Source organism: Xiphophorus hellerii, chromosome 18, assembly GCF_003331165.1.
Source record: "Xiphophorus hellerii strain 12219 chromosome 18, Xiphophorus_hellerii-4.1, whole genome shotgun sequence".
Classification (NCBI taxonomy): Eukaryota; Metazoa; Chordata; class Actinopteri; order Cyprinodontiformes; family Poeciliidae; genus Xiphophorus; species Xiphophorus hellerii.
The window spans coordinates 5616358-5630588 of NC_045689.1; the positions used below are offsets into that span (position 1 = coordinate 5616358).

The 14231-nt window shown below is 38.0% G+C and overlaps 1 protein-coding gene across 5 annotated transcripts in view; it reads left to right on the forward strand.

Annotated features, from left to right (window-relative positions):
* The first annotated feature begins 437 nt into the window (after positions 1-437).
* Positions 438-14231, forward strand: part of LOC116707713 (MAP/microtubule affinity-regulating kinase 4-like) — a 58034-nt gene continuing 44240 nt past the window's right edge. For all 5 annotated transcript variants that reach the window (XM_032545186.1, XM_032545187.1, XM_032545189.1 and 2 more), the window contains exon 1: positions 438-764. In XM_032545186.1, the coding sequence (XP_032401077.1) occupies positions 717-764 (48 nt within the window). In that variant the 5' untranslated portion in view covers positions 438-716. The remainder of the gene's footprint in view (positions 765-14231) is intronic.

Consider the following 14231-nt stretch of genomic DNA (forward strand, 5'->3'; position numbering starts at 1 on the left):
TTCCCACCGCGACAATGAGAGGAGCTAAAGGGCGGACTGGACCGAGGAGAAGAGCCGGGGGGACGGACTGACTCAGAGGCGGCCGCTTTCCTTTCACACACCCGCAGTTGGTCATTGATTTACATCCCGAGGCCGAGGCTTTCCACCGGCGTCCACAAACGCATCCTCAGCCGGTTCTGGTTCTCTTTAATTGATCGGATCCGTGATTTTTGCCACGTTAGCCGGCTAACAGGAGGCATAAACTCCCGGTTTTCCCCCCAGAATCAGCCCCCGGTTCCTCCTGGATGTTGTGCTCGTTTTCGTCACCCCGGGATGATGCAGCTGAATGGAAACCGATGATCTGGGTTTGTTTTAAAGGTCCGGCCCGGTTCTAGGGAGATGATCCGGTAGAGGTTGTGAGGTGGGGGTTTGGGGTTTAGGGTGGGGGGTGGGTGGGGAGCTAATCTAGAGGAGGGGTATTTCTGCTGGAGACATCATGAGGTGAAGGTTACCGGTTTGTTTTTAACGGATCACCTTAATCTGGATCACCGTCTGGGTGACCTGTGCTGCCTTCACGGACTGTAAGAAATGAGGATTGTAAAGACTTTCTCCTCCTTCTCCTAACCCTGGATTTTTTTTTTTTGTGGTTTCGTTTGGAACAAAGTGTGAATAAAAGGAAAAACTGATTTCCCAGTTATTTTTATTTATTGCCTGGAGGACTCGCTCAGGGAAGAACAATGTCTTTACGGACGGCACTGCCTGGGAACGAGCGGAACCAGGACCATGTAAGTAAATTTAAAAACACAGACAGTCTGAGTATGATTACCACTAAGTACGGGCTGGTATCACCACCCCATGCAACGGTAAAAGTCTAAACAGTTCATGTCCAGCATGTGTGGGATCTGCAGAGAGGCCAGAAGTCTAAATTGTTCATGTCCAGCATGTGTGGGATCAGCAGAGATGTTAGCTTCCACTTTTCTGACCACAGCCCTGAATGGCCATTTTGATCATATCTGGAGACCTAATTGTTTGTTACTTAGTTTTATTCATTTAAAATTTTCTGCTAATGAAAAATTCAGCTTCTCTGAAATTATACTTCATGAGACAAATAGAACAGTTTTTTTTTACAGTCTGTGGGCCAAAATCATCAATTCAAAAATACTCACAGGCCAAAAAATATTATTTTTAAAAACTAAAGTGACCAAAAATGTATTTTTTACTTTTTTCCATTGTATTTTTACCTAATCAACAATAAACAAAGCATTAACTAATTTAAACAGATATTTTTGTAGGAATGAAACCGTAGATTCAAAACCTCAAATGGTTTTTGCATGTTTTCCTTGCTAATTGAAAGGCAACCAGTTTGCTTATTATTTAGAAAAAGTATTTAGTCTATTCTCAGCGATAAAAACAGGATCTAGGTCAGTCTTCATTTGAAAACACTTGCTGTGTTTAGCCAAGTTCTAATACCGAAATAAAAGCAGACTTGGTAACAAGGTGTCTTTAGAGAATAAGTCAACAAGCAGATTTGTTCCTATATGATCATTTTGTGTTGCATTTAACATTTTGTTTAGTAGATTTTATTAAAATTTTTTACTTTTGTCTTAATTTATTTAATTTATTCTTGAGTTGTGGTCCGGTGGCCGCACAAAATCAGTCCAGGGGCCACTAATGGCCCCCGGCCCTCGCTTTGAACACCCTTGGTCTAGCTAAATAAAACTCTTTCAGAGTAGCAAATGTTGCATCTGCTGTAGGTCATTTGTTGTCATTTCATTTCTATTTTTAAAACCGTAACACTTGAAAGCAATCTAGAGATATTAATGGAAAGTTTAGTGGAAGGATAAAGTGTGGTTAAGAAAAAAAAAGGTTGAGAGGATTATGAAGCAAAGTAAATTCAGGTGGCTGGATTGAAGGCAGCTATCAAAGCAATCTCGGCTTCCTGATCCTCATCGTATCCAAAGCCTGATCTCCTCCATTTCACGCTGCATTGATGCAGTAATTCATGCAAAAGGAGCCCCAACCAAGTATTGAGTGCATAGAAATGAAATACTTTACAAAATCCTGGTCAGTTGTTTAAAAGTATAAATTTTTTATTGTACAGGATAAATTTATTACCTGAATTACTGCAATAAAAGTAATTTTTTAAATGTATTGTGAAGCACCTATAGCTGATATATTATTAAAATAACATTTAAACGGCGGGTAGCTTGTTTGTTGCCATTTAAATAATTGCTCATTTTCAACTTTATTGAGTTATTTTTTAAATAGTCTTCTTTTAATACTTTGAGTAAATGTCAATGTATTAGCTTGTAATTGTGCTTTTATTCAGCCAAAAATTAATGTTATTTATTGTAGAACATTTTTCCCCATTGAAAATCATTGCAGACAATATTAAACATTGAAACAAAAATATTTTTTTTATATTGCTTAACTTCTGAAATTACCTTTTTAAAATTTTTGATTAAATATGTCTAAGCATAAAATCTGTTGATTTTTGGTTGAAAGCATAAACTAGGAAACTTTTTGGTTGATTAAAAAGAATAAATAAACTTATGTTCAGGGAAAATTAAACACAACGTTTTACTTTATTTTTGGAAATTCTCATCATTGCAATTGTGTTGTTACATACCAACTTCTATATGGGTATTTTTGTAAAACTAAAATTAATTTTACAATAGAAAGAAACAAATTTGAGTGACCTTTATGGCGCTAATAGTGAGCTAGCATGTACATTTGATGTTTCTAACAACAAAGATTGTGTTTGGATGGTCAGTGGGCCCCTTTAGGAGCCCTCTGGATGCGGCCCTGTCATCCATTGAGCTCAGAAACGGGTCTTTGTGATGCTCCTGAAGAATCCGTCTGCCGTGTGTAAAGAGCAGCTGCTAATCTCCGGCTCATTAAGGACGGTTTGATTTGAGCAGAGGCGAGGCGTGAACTGATCCCTAAACGGGATAACAGGGTGCCCGCCAAAGTAAAACGCATGATTTAATCATCAATTTGTTTTAAAAAAAACCAACAACCCAGAAACATTGCAGACTTTTTACCTCCTCTCTCAGCTGATCAATAATTAATCCATTTGATGCGAGCCCACCCAGCTCCTCCCCACCCATCGTGTTGAACCTGCAGCTCTGCTAAATCTGCTTCGTCAGGCTAGCGCGCTGCGTCCTCCTCTGCCTCTGAGCGCGCTGCGGTTGGATTTGAACGCGTCTTTACTGGATCTGCAAGCAAGACGACACAAACTGTGATCAGAAAGTAGAAATTAGCATTACCCTAAAACACCAGAGAGGCTCCGATTAGACAAGCAAGAGGTCACAACAAGCATTGCAGATATTAAAAGAACAGATTAAAAACAACAAATCTATCTGTTGTTGAGCTCATGTGTCTGTTCATTGAACAATTTAGCAGCAAAAATGTTTATTTAAGTGAAACTGTTGCTCATTTTGAGGAGCTGGAGTCTGTTGAAAGCATCCCCCGCCTCCAGCTCAGGGACACTCCGACCTAAAATAGTTTGAGTTTGAATTTTTAACAAAAGGCCTTCTTCCTGCTGGATCCCAGGCCTGCAGCCGGCAGAGTACAGGACGCTTCCTCTCCTATTTGTAAAGGATATTCTGGGCGTATGTCATCACCATTTTTAATTACTTTAAATTTTGGTTTATTCCAGTTTGTTTTCCATTTAATAGAAGTTGGGAAACTACAAAAGAAGTAGCTGCATTTCCCAGTCAGTCAAACTCCGTCCGGGTTTTTACACCCGGGTGTTTATTGTCTTCAGCCCACACCAGGCTCCATTAACGCTCAGATATGAAGCAGATGAAGAGAGGTATTTTAATACTTACACGGACCTGTTGCATCTGGATTGAACCTTTGCTGTTAAACCGCACCCAAGCTGATAGTAACCAGAAGTAACTTTACATAATTATTTCTATCTGTAAAGTTGGAAGCGAATCGTTTTTGCTTCCTTTTGTTGAAGGTTTTCACTCAGTTTTTGCTCAAGAATGCAGAAAATGAGGATTTTAACCGGTAACATAGGCAGTTTTTTTCTGTGTTACGTCACCATGGCAACAAGGGGCTGGTCCTCGTTAATCCATTTGATCGGTACGTTTACTGATGTCTGCCTTTTTTTGAACAGAAGGCCTCAGGGTTGGCCGTTTTTCAGCTGATTCATCAGAATCAGGCCTACAGGGAGACATGGAGGCTGACGGAGAAAAACAGTCCTGCTCAATAAGCATTTAACACGACGCACTGATAAAAATACATTTCTGCCTCGTTAAGCTAACTAAACGTAGGGTTTCGATTAGATTAGGTTCTTAAGAGCTGTAGAGTTAGGAAAGCGGGAAGTACACGCCGTGTCAGTTTTAGACTTAGTACTAAAATTATTTAAATTTAAGTTGTTTGAAAACACACAACAGAAACGCAACAAAGGTGAAGACAAAATGGAAATGAAACTAAGTTAAAACTACGTACACCCTTCCTGCTTCCAAATCATGATTAGAGCTGGAATGATTAATCATGATTAATCAATTATTGAAACTAATTCAGTAATCAATTAGTCACCAACTTTAGTATATTTCAGTACTTGATTCATCATGATTAATCGTTTCAGTCCTGCTTGGGTACGGTGGAGAATCTGTGATGCTGTGGGCCCATTTCTCTTCTTTAGACCAAGAAAGTGGCCTATTTGGAAAAGGTTGAATGAGAATACTGGATCAGGTGTTAGGCTCACCAAACATCCTGTTAAACACGGCAGTGGAAGCGTGATGCTTGGGGCCTGTTTTGCAGGTGAGCATCGGTGGGGCACCATGTGGGAGACGCTTCAAGTTATTGCTTCTAAATATTTTTTCCTTCCACACAGTTTTCCCTATCTGGCTTCATGTGTGTTTATGTAAATAATGACTGAATATTTGCGTTTTTGTACCTGGAAGTGAAGGATTTTGCGGTTTCCGTGGGTGAATGAGTTGGAGCTAGCGCTCGTCTTCAGTCAGAGGTATTTTTGCAAACGTTGTTGCCTGCGTTCAGTTATGACTCAGTCACATTTCTCATGAAATAGCAGCTAGCTCTTTCACAACAACCCACACAGTCTGAATGCTTGTTCTGTCTGTAGCTTAATCTTAAAACCCTTCATTGCTTAGTCTGGCCAATCCTGGAGTTAACGGTGTCGTCTCTGGATCGTGAGACTAAATGTTGTACGTTATGATGCACCATATTTACACATTGTTGGATTCTCCACCGCAGTCATTGGATCTGGCTCAGTCTGACTGCTGGAGATTAAGAAGCACTGATGTCAAAATTTACATCGGTTTCCAATATTGATAGTGATATTATGGCTGGTAGCTGATATTTACCAATCATCTGCACGTCTCCAAACAAATGACCAATCTCCTCCCAAATCACGAAACCGAGAAAAGAATGAAACAATTATGTTAATATCGGCCCAGTTTTACTTTTGGAACCGATACCGATGTATTAAAAATGCTCATTTTTGGTATAATTGGTTCAGAATCTATCCATAACTTGATATCAGATTCAGATAATTTGTCTTTTGTTTGTTATGCTTGCTGGTTGTTAGCTGTTGTAGTGACTGATTTAAAAATATCAACCTGAAATATTTACTTCCTCCAAAATAAATTCAGTTTTAATTTAGTCTTTATCATTATAATGACTGAAAAAGTTTTTCTAAACCAATCAATATTAGATTGGTTGGAATTAAGATTGGATCGATAAGAAACTTTGGGCCGATATTGATATCTGATATTAATATTGTTGTTAAGGAGAGTTACCATTAATTGACCAATGGAAATTGCTTCATTATGACTTGAGAATAAAGCAAAAGATGAGTTTTATTCAAACAAAGTGACTGGATATCAGAGCTAAAATTCAAACACCGAATTTTAAACCCAAATGTTCTGTTATGGTGGAGAATTTGGGTTGTTTTCTCACTTGTAGCTAAATAAAAGATGATTTCTTTCCTCTAAACCCAGAAACCGGATGCAGGACTAATGGCATGGCTGCATATGGGTTATATTGGAGTTTTAAAGATGGCTTGCTTTGTTTGCTCTGGTTTTGAGCAGGAGTGAAAGTTTGAATATCAACTTTGTAATCAGAAAATTTAAATCGCTAAAATTTAGCGATATTGGCTAAATCATTAGCCAGTATGTTGACAATCTGATATTTGGAAAAATTCTTAACAGATTAAAAGCTTTAATTGCCGTTAATCTGTGCCATTTTAGTTAGATTTTTAAAATAATTTCTTGAGAGAGGAAATAAGATAAATCTTTGATACTTGTAGTTTTATTTGTTGACTTTCTAAATCTTGTTGGCTTTTATTTGTCTTGCTTAATAAATGTCGTATTTCATCCTGTTGTGCGTCACTGAGGGTGGTTTTCTGTGAGTTTTCACCATTTTATTTCTAGTTTTGTTGTTTGCAACCTCAGTTGAAAACCTGCATTTGTGTTAAGGCATCAACATCTTTTTCTGTTTATTTTATTTAGCTTTGAAAATATGCGTTTTTTTTTTTTCTTGCTTTGTGTTTTTACTACTTTCAGGAATCCGGTTTTTGTTCATGCATGACTTTCTTTTGGTGGTTGCACTGATGATGCGCCTACATTTTTAAGTCGTTCTTTAACGACTCTTAAAATAAATCTGTATAAAAATGCTGTTTTCTGACTTCGCCCAAGCCTGAGCTGCTCCTTTCGCCAACAACAAACTGATTTATGGGTTTCATCTCCATCCTGGATCCAGACCGCGACCTTTAGTCATGTTCTGCTGCCGCTTTCAGAGCCAGCAGCTCACACTGCGGCGCTTTCTCCCCTCTCAGGGCCGTGCTGCAATCGATTTCTCTGTGTGTGTTGCTAGATATGATGAAGAGTTGCTGTTACTTCTATAAAAACAGGGATCACAAATGGGGGTCCTGTTGCGTGACTGCGGTCCAGCCAGCTGATGTTGGCTCTCGGCTGAAAACTAGCTGGACTGTCACGGCGCTAATGTTTATGGGGGCATCTGAAGGTCTAAAGCTACGGGATTCTCCAGCAGAAAGCTTTATTGCACGTTTGGATTTATAAGTTCTTGCTTTCTAACAATAAACACAGCGTGGTGCAACTGTTCTCTACATTTTTAACTAGATAGGTATTTCATGTTTTTATTATTATTCAGCAGAAGTAAAACAAAAAATTTATCAAAAGCCTGTCTATCTTTAGGCATCTGCCATACTCGAATGAAATGTTTTCTCGTCTTTCCGACTTTGAAGAATCTGCCGGACCATGTTTATGTCCCAGGAAATTAGATGTTTACAAGAGGCTGAAAAGTAGAAGATGAAATGCTTTGATTGTATTTATTTTAATGCTAAGAGTCTTGGAATAAGTATTTTTTTTAGAGTTAGCACTAGAATGTCAACATGAAAGTTGCAACAAACATGTTTGCTGTTGCAGAGCTCTGGGAACAGACGTACTGTTTTGCCCGGGGCTCGTCATGAGGCTGTGTGTGGTTGTGTGTGTGTGTGAGACAGAATAAAAAGGAAGTCATATAGTGGGTGTGGGTGATTGCTTGTGAGCACATGTACAGCTGTGCGCTCTCTGAAAAAGACCAACATGTCCGCTTGGAGGCCTTTTGTTGTTCCCTAGACTACCGTAGGATCTGTGAACTCGTTGTCCCGACGCGTCGGCCAGCCGAGCGCGCCGTCCTTTTCACCTAGAAACACACCAGACAGTCATGAGCAGCTCCGGGCTCTGCTGAGGCCATCTCAGCCGTGCATGATTGGTATAAAATGAGGCAGGCTGCTATTAGGTAACCTATATTTGTCACAACGCCTTGCTGATGTGCTGCACCATATCTGAAATGGTTTGTGTGCAACTGGAGCTCAAAGGTCAGGGAAGTGGGACAGTGGTCTCTGTGTTGGACAGACCGGCCAGGGTGCCTATGAGCAAGTCACGTAGCCTCCAGCTGATATACTTACTCTGATTAGTGGGTTGCAGTTGTAAACTGCGGTAGCTGATTCAGCTGGGAAAGTATAAAACGGTGAGCAAAGAGCTGAGCAGCATTAGAGAAAGGGCTTAAGAGCTTACCGGACCTTTCTGTAGCCGGGCTTTTGAAGAACGTTTCAGAGACACGTTTTACAGGAATATTCACGATTTACTTTCCTCCCTCAGATTTATATTACTGCTAAAAGCTGCGTGTCACATTCAGTCTGTTGTTCTGCATCACATTTTTAGAGATGGTTTCACTTGTTGTGTCACTTTGGTATCGTCTTCCTGAAGGAGAAGACGAACAGAAACTGCTTACGGACTTTTTTTTTTTTATGTCACCGTGCAGCTAAAAAGCTTTTCTGGGGTTGTGATGCATAGATATATCAGTCAGAAAAGAAAAATGGCCAATTTTCTGATCAATTGCAGGTCTGATCCTGAACATCTGATTTGTTTCCTGTTAATTGAATGCATCGGAACCAAGCAATGACATTTCTCACAGTCTGTGAATGCATCAGTTGAGTTTGGGAAAGATCAGATAGAGGTTAGAGCTGGCTCCGGGTTTGTTTCCTTTGAAAAAATAAAAAAATTGGAGATGCACGATATATCAGCATTTACATTGGTATTGGCCAATTTTTAACATATCGGTATTGGTTCAATAATTAAAGCCGATATTAACAACTAATGTTAATTTCCACCTTGTTGCGGCTTTTATTTATGAGTGGGAAAGGAGAGGAAATGTTTGGTCATGTGATAGTGATGCAGCAAAGGATTGTGGGGAATTTAACTGAATCACGGAGCTGTGTCAGCGGTGTGCTTGTTTTTATTACCTGGTTATTGGCCAAAACAACAATATCCATCCATTGGTCCATCGTCTCCAGCGGCCATTGGGCGGTTGGTGCAGCTCACTCTGGACAGACCCCCAGTTTATCTTAACGAGCAATATTAATATTGGTTATCAATATTGGCCAAATTGTTGCGTCAAATATCTATGGTGGTGAAGCATTTTCTTGATAATTTATTGTTGTTTATGTTTCTTAAGTGTCAAATTTAATCCTTGTTTCTTGCATAATTTAAGGGTTTTCTTGCATAATTTAAGGTTTTGGTTACTCACATTTGGTGTGTACCTTAGTATTTAATTTGTATTTTGTATTCTTTTGCACTTTTGCTTACTGTGTGTTATCTTTGTTTTTTGCCTGGGAGCTGCTGGTAACTTCAATTTCCTGAGGGAGTCTTCCCAAAGGATCAATAAAGTACAAGTCTAAGTCTAAGTCTAAATTTAGAAAATTAAATCATTATATAGGAGCTTTTTATTTTGCTTTCTTATTTAGGTTTTCTGACATGTTGAAATTTTAAACATAAAATGTCACAAGCAGCACAGGCGATCTTTTTATAATTGTGCTTTTGATATTTTATTTCATCGTAAACAGGAGCTAAAATCTGCAGCAACTTTTACTCAAAAGCAGATAAAGTTTCACCCAAATCTGCATTTCACTGATTTATTAAACTTGGCTAAGTACAGGAAACTTTTAAAGAATGAATAAACAATATATCCATCTTTGCTGCTCAGAATAGACAAGACAATAAAAATCAGTTGCAAGCACTTTTAACTCAATGCAGCAAGAAGTTTCGACACTGTTGCTTTGACTGGAGGGTGAAACTGGCCGCATCTTTGATATGAAATTTCTGGTGGATGGCACCATGTGGTTCCTGAAACAGTAAACAAAAAAAGGTATGAAAAAGTAAAAAATTTTAGAAATAAAACCTTATTTTGAAGACAAAGTTCAGCTAAGCCTCAGTCTTCCAAGAGATATTTTCATGTTCCACTTCATGATGTTACTTAAAAATTTATAAGTTACAAGCTGGAATCCCGTATTAGCATTTTCCACTTACGATATGCTTGCTGAAGACTTTGTAGGTTACAAGTTGGAACCCTGTACAAGTCAAAAGCAAATTGTTTGAACAAATCCAGGCCAAATTGTGAGTTTTTTCCTACTTTTCTACTCGCCGTTTGGTCATTTTATCTCAGAAATATTTGACGGCTGTTGAGCAGGTGGCGACCAACCTGCTGGATGAAGAACGAACACCATTCACATAACACACGGTGTTACTGCCATGCAGACACACACACAGCTCCCTGCAGACACACCTATTGTCAGAAGCTCCTAGCGACAAAAAGAGCCAGCAGAAAAGACACTGTGATGGTTATAGTTGATGCACACAGTCAGTCTGTTGTGCTCATTGTGCGAAGGGCCTCGGCTCCTCAGGTGTACGGTTTCCCCTCAGGCCCAAGCTGCTGCAGTTTAACCTACTCACGTATCCAGTGTCCTAAACGGGCTTAAATCTGTAGAATCTCCTGACTTTTAGAGACTAATGAGATTTTTCTGCTCCAACTGCCGAGAAATTTCAGTTGCCTTATAATTAACCCTCTGATGCATGAATTATGATCCTTTGTGTCAGAATTTTTTTTCCATTTTTTAAAATTCTTTTCTTAAGTCATAAAAAAGGTAGGAAAATTTTTTTGTAAAAATAATTTTTTTTAAATTTTTTATTTTTATGTGATCAATTGTAATTTTGTCCAAATACAAAGTTGTTATTTGAAAAATACATCAGTAGTATTGTTCCTTAGGGGTTATCTGATGTCACAATATTTTTTTTCCTTGCAAGAGTCGTCTACAGTAGAAGGAGGGACCGGGTCTGTTCTCATGCTTTTTTGTCTGTCGGCCATATTGTATTTAACAAAAATAATTTCTTGCATTTGCAGCTGATGGCCAGTAGTTGATGGTATATTTTATGATGCATTAGTGTCCACTTCAGTGGTCTGTGTGCATTTATAACATAAAAATCCACAGGAAGCACAAGAAAATGGCTTTTAGATAGCTGTCCACTGTAGTGACCACTATGCATGAAAGAGTTAATGTGAGTAATCTTGATAATTTCTGCTTATTGCAATCTTTGGGCTCACATAAAGGCAGTTTTGGGTGATTTTTGAATGTTTAATCAACTACAGGTTGTGATTTGAGGCTTACACTGCAAAAACACAAAATTTTACCAAGTATTTTTGATCTAGTTTCTAATGCAGGTGTTATAGCGCACTTGAATAAAGGCTAAATAAACTGACAAGTAACTTTTCAGCAAACTATAGGAACTTGTTTTGAGTTAAAGATATTAGTTTGAAAACATTTTTCAAATCGAGTCTATTTTGTTTGTGTCTTAAGGTATTTCATTGTGTCTGTTTTGTAACGACGATTTTGTTGTAATGTTTGTGGTTTGGACCCCAGCAAGAGGCGTCTCTAGTGTGGTAGAGACTAATTGGGATCCTTAAATAAATAAACAAACTAATTAATTTATGAAAAAGTTAAAACAAGCTCTTATATTTCAGCAAAGTTACCTGTAAGTTAGTTTTGTCTTCAAGTGTACTAAGATATTTACACTGGAAACCAAAACACTTGTTAAGGTGTGATAGCTGACTGCAGCATTATTAGGAAGTGACGATGGTTTATCTGCTTGCTCTTCGCATTACTTCCTTATCTTTGAGGTTTCTGTAGCTTCCTTGAGCAAACAGTAAAGAAATGCTTCCTGTCAGAGACCGAACTTTAAGATTATTTAACAAAATTACTTAAATGTGTTTCTTTTCATGCTTCCTCAGCATTTATAACTGCTGTGCAAACATGGAAGTGTTTTTGTTTTGGAGGTTTCAGTGTTTCCTAAAGATAAACGATCTGATTCAGCCTGGCAGAAGTTTTCACACCCCTCCAGCTATTTCTCGCTCTGTTACTACGATCCTCAATTATTGTATTTGGGATTTTATGTGACAGAACAGATTAAATTGGTGCACAATTGGGAAATGGAAGGAAATATAAAGGATGTTTATCAAAGTTCTGCATGGAGAGAAATCTGGAAAGTGTGGCATGCATTTATATTCACTCAAGTCAAACCTTAATCAGATGTTCTGCCTTTTCTGTTTTGCAACATCTCTATATATTTTTGTACAGTTTAGGGCTGCAACTAACAATTCTGACTTTTAATCAGATGAAACAATTGGCACATTCTGCAGATTTTTCATTTAACCACCTAAGCTTTTTTAAATACAATATTCAAAATACATTAATAAAGAGAAGTTAACCTTCAATTCATTTTTTCAAGAAGAAAATAAACATTTTATTAACACTCTTTCAGTGAATTTGAACCAGGTTAAGCTAAAACTATTCCCATTGAGGAGTTCTAGATGAAACGTATTTACAGATAAAATAAATATGTTTTTATTGTAAATGCAACCTGTATATACTTTTTCTTTCTACAGTTTTGGCCTAATTTCAGTTCTGGATATGTTGTTTTTGTTCAGCAAATGTCCTTTTCCAAGTCTGTTTATTCCAGTAACATGTAATCAAAAGTAGATGATGATTATTTCAATAAGTAACTCGTCATGATTAATCTGATTAATCGTTTAACCCTAGTACAGTTTTGGATTAACTACTGTATTGAATATGTTGTTGTTTTCAGCAAACTGCATTTTCTGATTCACACACTCCAGTTGAAGATTAATCGATTGCTGAATTAGTTGACAGTTATTTTGATAATTAATTCATCATGATTAATCTGATTAATCGTTTCAGCCCTATTCCAGTTCTTTCAGCAAATGGCCTTTTTGAGTCTCTGTACTCCAGATAACGATTAATAAATTGCAAAATTCAAATTTGTTAAATTAGTAAATGAATTGACAATTATTTCCATTAATCGTTTCATTCCTAGGTGCATTAGCACACGCCGGCACAGGTAGGAGACGTGTCTGAAACATGTTCGATACTCTTGATCTAGAACATAAATTATTGTCTGCAGGATTCATACGTGAAGCCTGTCGATGCATCCGACTGAAAACTCAGGATTAAACACATTTTTGTCTCTTAAAAACCCTCTGAGGAAAAAAAAACAACAACCCATATTTAGGGAAACAAATCAATTACAGCGAGAGAGGAGAAATCCATCTGTGTTGAAAGGAGCGAACTCCGGCCCAGCCAAGAAATGACTCAGCATTTAATCCGCTGCTGCTGGTCCAAACAGAATAAATGTGACCACTTACTCAGCTAAGGCGGATCATCGCAGTGCGCTGGAGAACGATATGCCGAGTAACGTGGCGCGGCTCCAGGTTGCTGCATGCTTGCAGCTACACGTTATCCAGTTACATTTGCATTAACTGGACCTGTGGCTGGAAGTGATGGGGAAACTGGTGCCATTGGGGCATGTTAGTATTAAGATATTGTCAGTTTTAAAGATCCGGTGTTTATGAAAAACTTTTGTTTTTAAGAAAATGAAACGTTTGTGGCGTTCAGTAGTTCTTAAGTAGCTTTGTTTGCTGCTCGGAAGGTGAGTAGCTCCAGCAGAAACAAGCGTCTGCCTGGTTCCCCTGGGGACATAATCTGTGTCAGAGAAAAACCGCTTTGCAGCCAAACGGGTCTGACCCGGATTAAAGCTTTGATTCCCAGGAATTTGAATCGTTGGCAGAAGCCAAACATGTCTGTCAGCTGCTCTGATGCTTCAGCTGCTTTCAGTGAAAACAGAGGGACTCATCATTGTTTCTAATGATGTGTACTTTCTGCGTGGTTGGGAGGATTTCTGTCACTCATTTCCACTGAAAGAGAAATCAATTGAAGCCTTTTACTTTTTTTTATTATTCAATAACCATGGGCAAGTTTGAGAGTTGCAGGGCAAGCTTTAATTTACAATCACTTTCCTTTTTAACCCCTTCATGGGAAGGCAACTTTTGGAGAAATCTGCTTGAAAATGCAATGCCTATAATGAATTGTATTGTAGAATACAAGGTTTATATGAAAGACTTTGGTATCAAAATAAATGTAGGACTCCAGAGAGTACTCTAGAGGTCAAAAATCTGCACTAATATTACTGAGGGAGAGTAAATGAACATGTTACTCAGCAGAGCTGTGCCAAAAAATCAACTCTAAGAATCGCAATATAAAATGTCTCAAAATTGATATTAAAGAATAAAACAAATTCGCTGCCTGTCAACCTCCATTATTTAAAATTTACAGGAGATTCTGACGTTGCCATGCAGCTGGTTGTGGAACATAAACATGCGCAAGAAGCAAGACAATAAAGAGGAAACTAGAAAAATACATACATAGCTCAATAACTTCTATTTTACTGTCATTCCTGCACTTTATATTTTATATTTATATTTACATTTATATTTTATATTGTATTTTATTTTATTCTGGAGTAACCTCATAACATTGGAACCTCAAACATTGTTCTGAGCCGTATGCAACGAAATTTTGTTCTGTA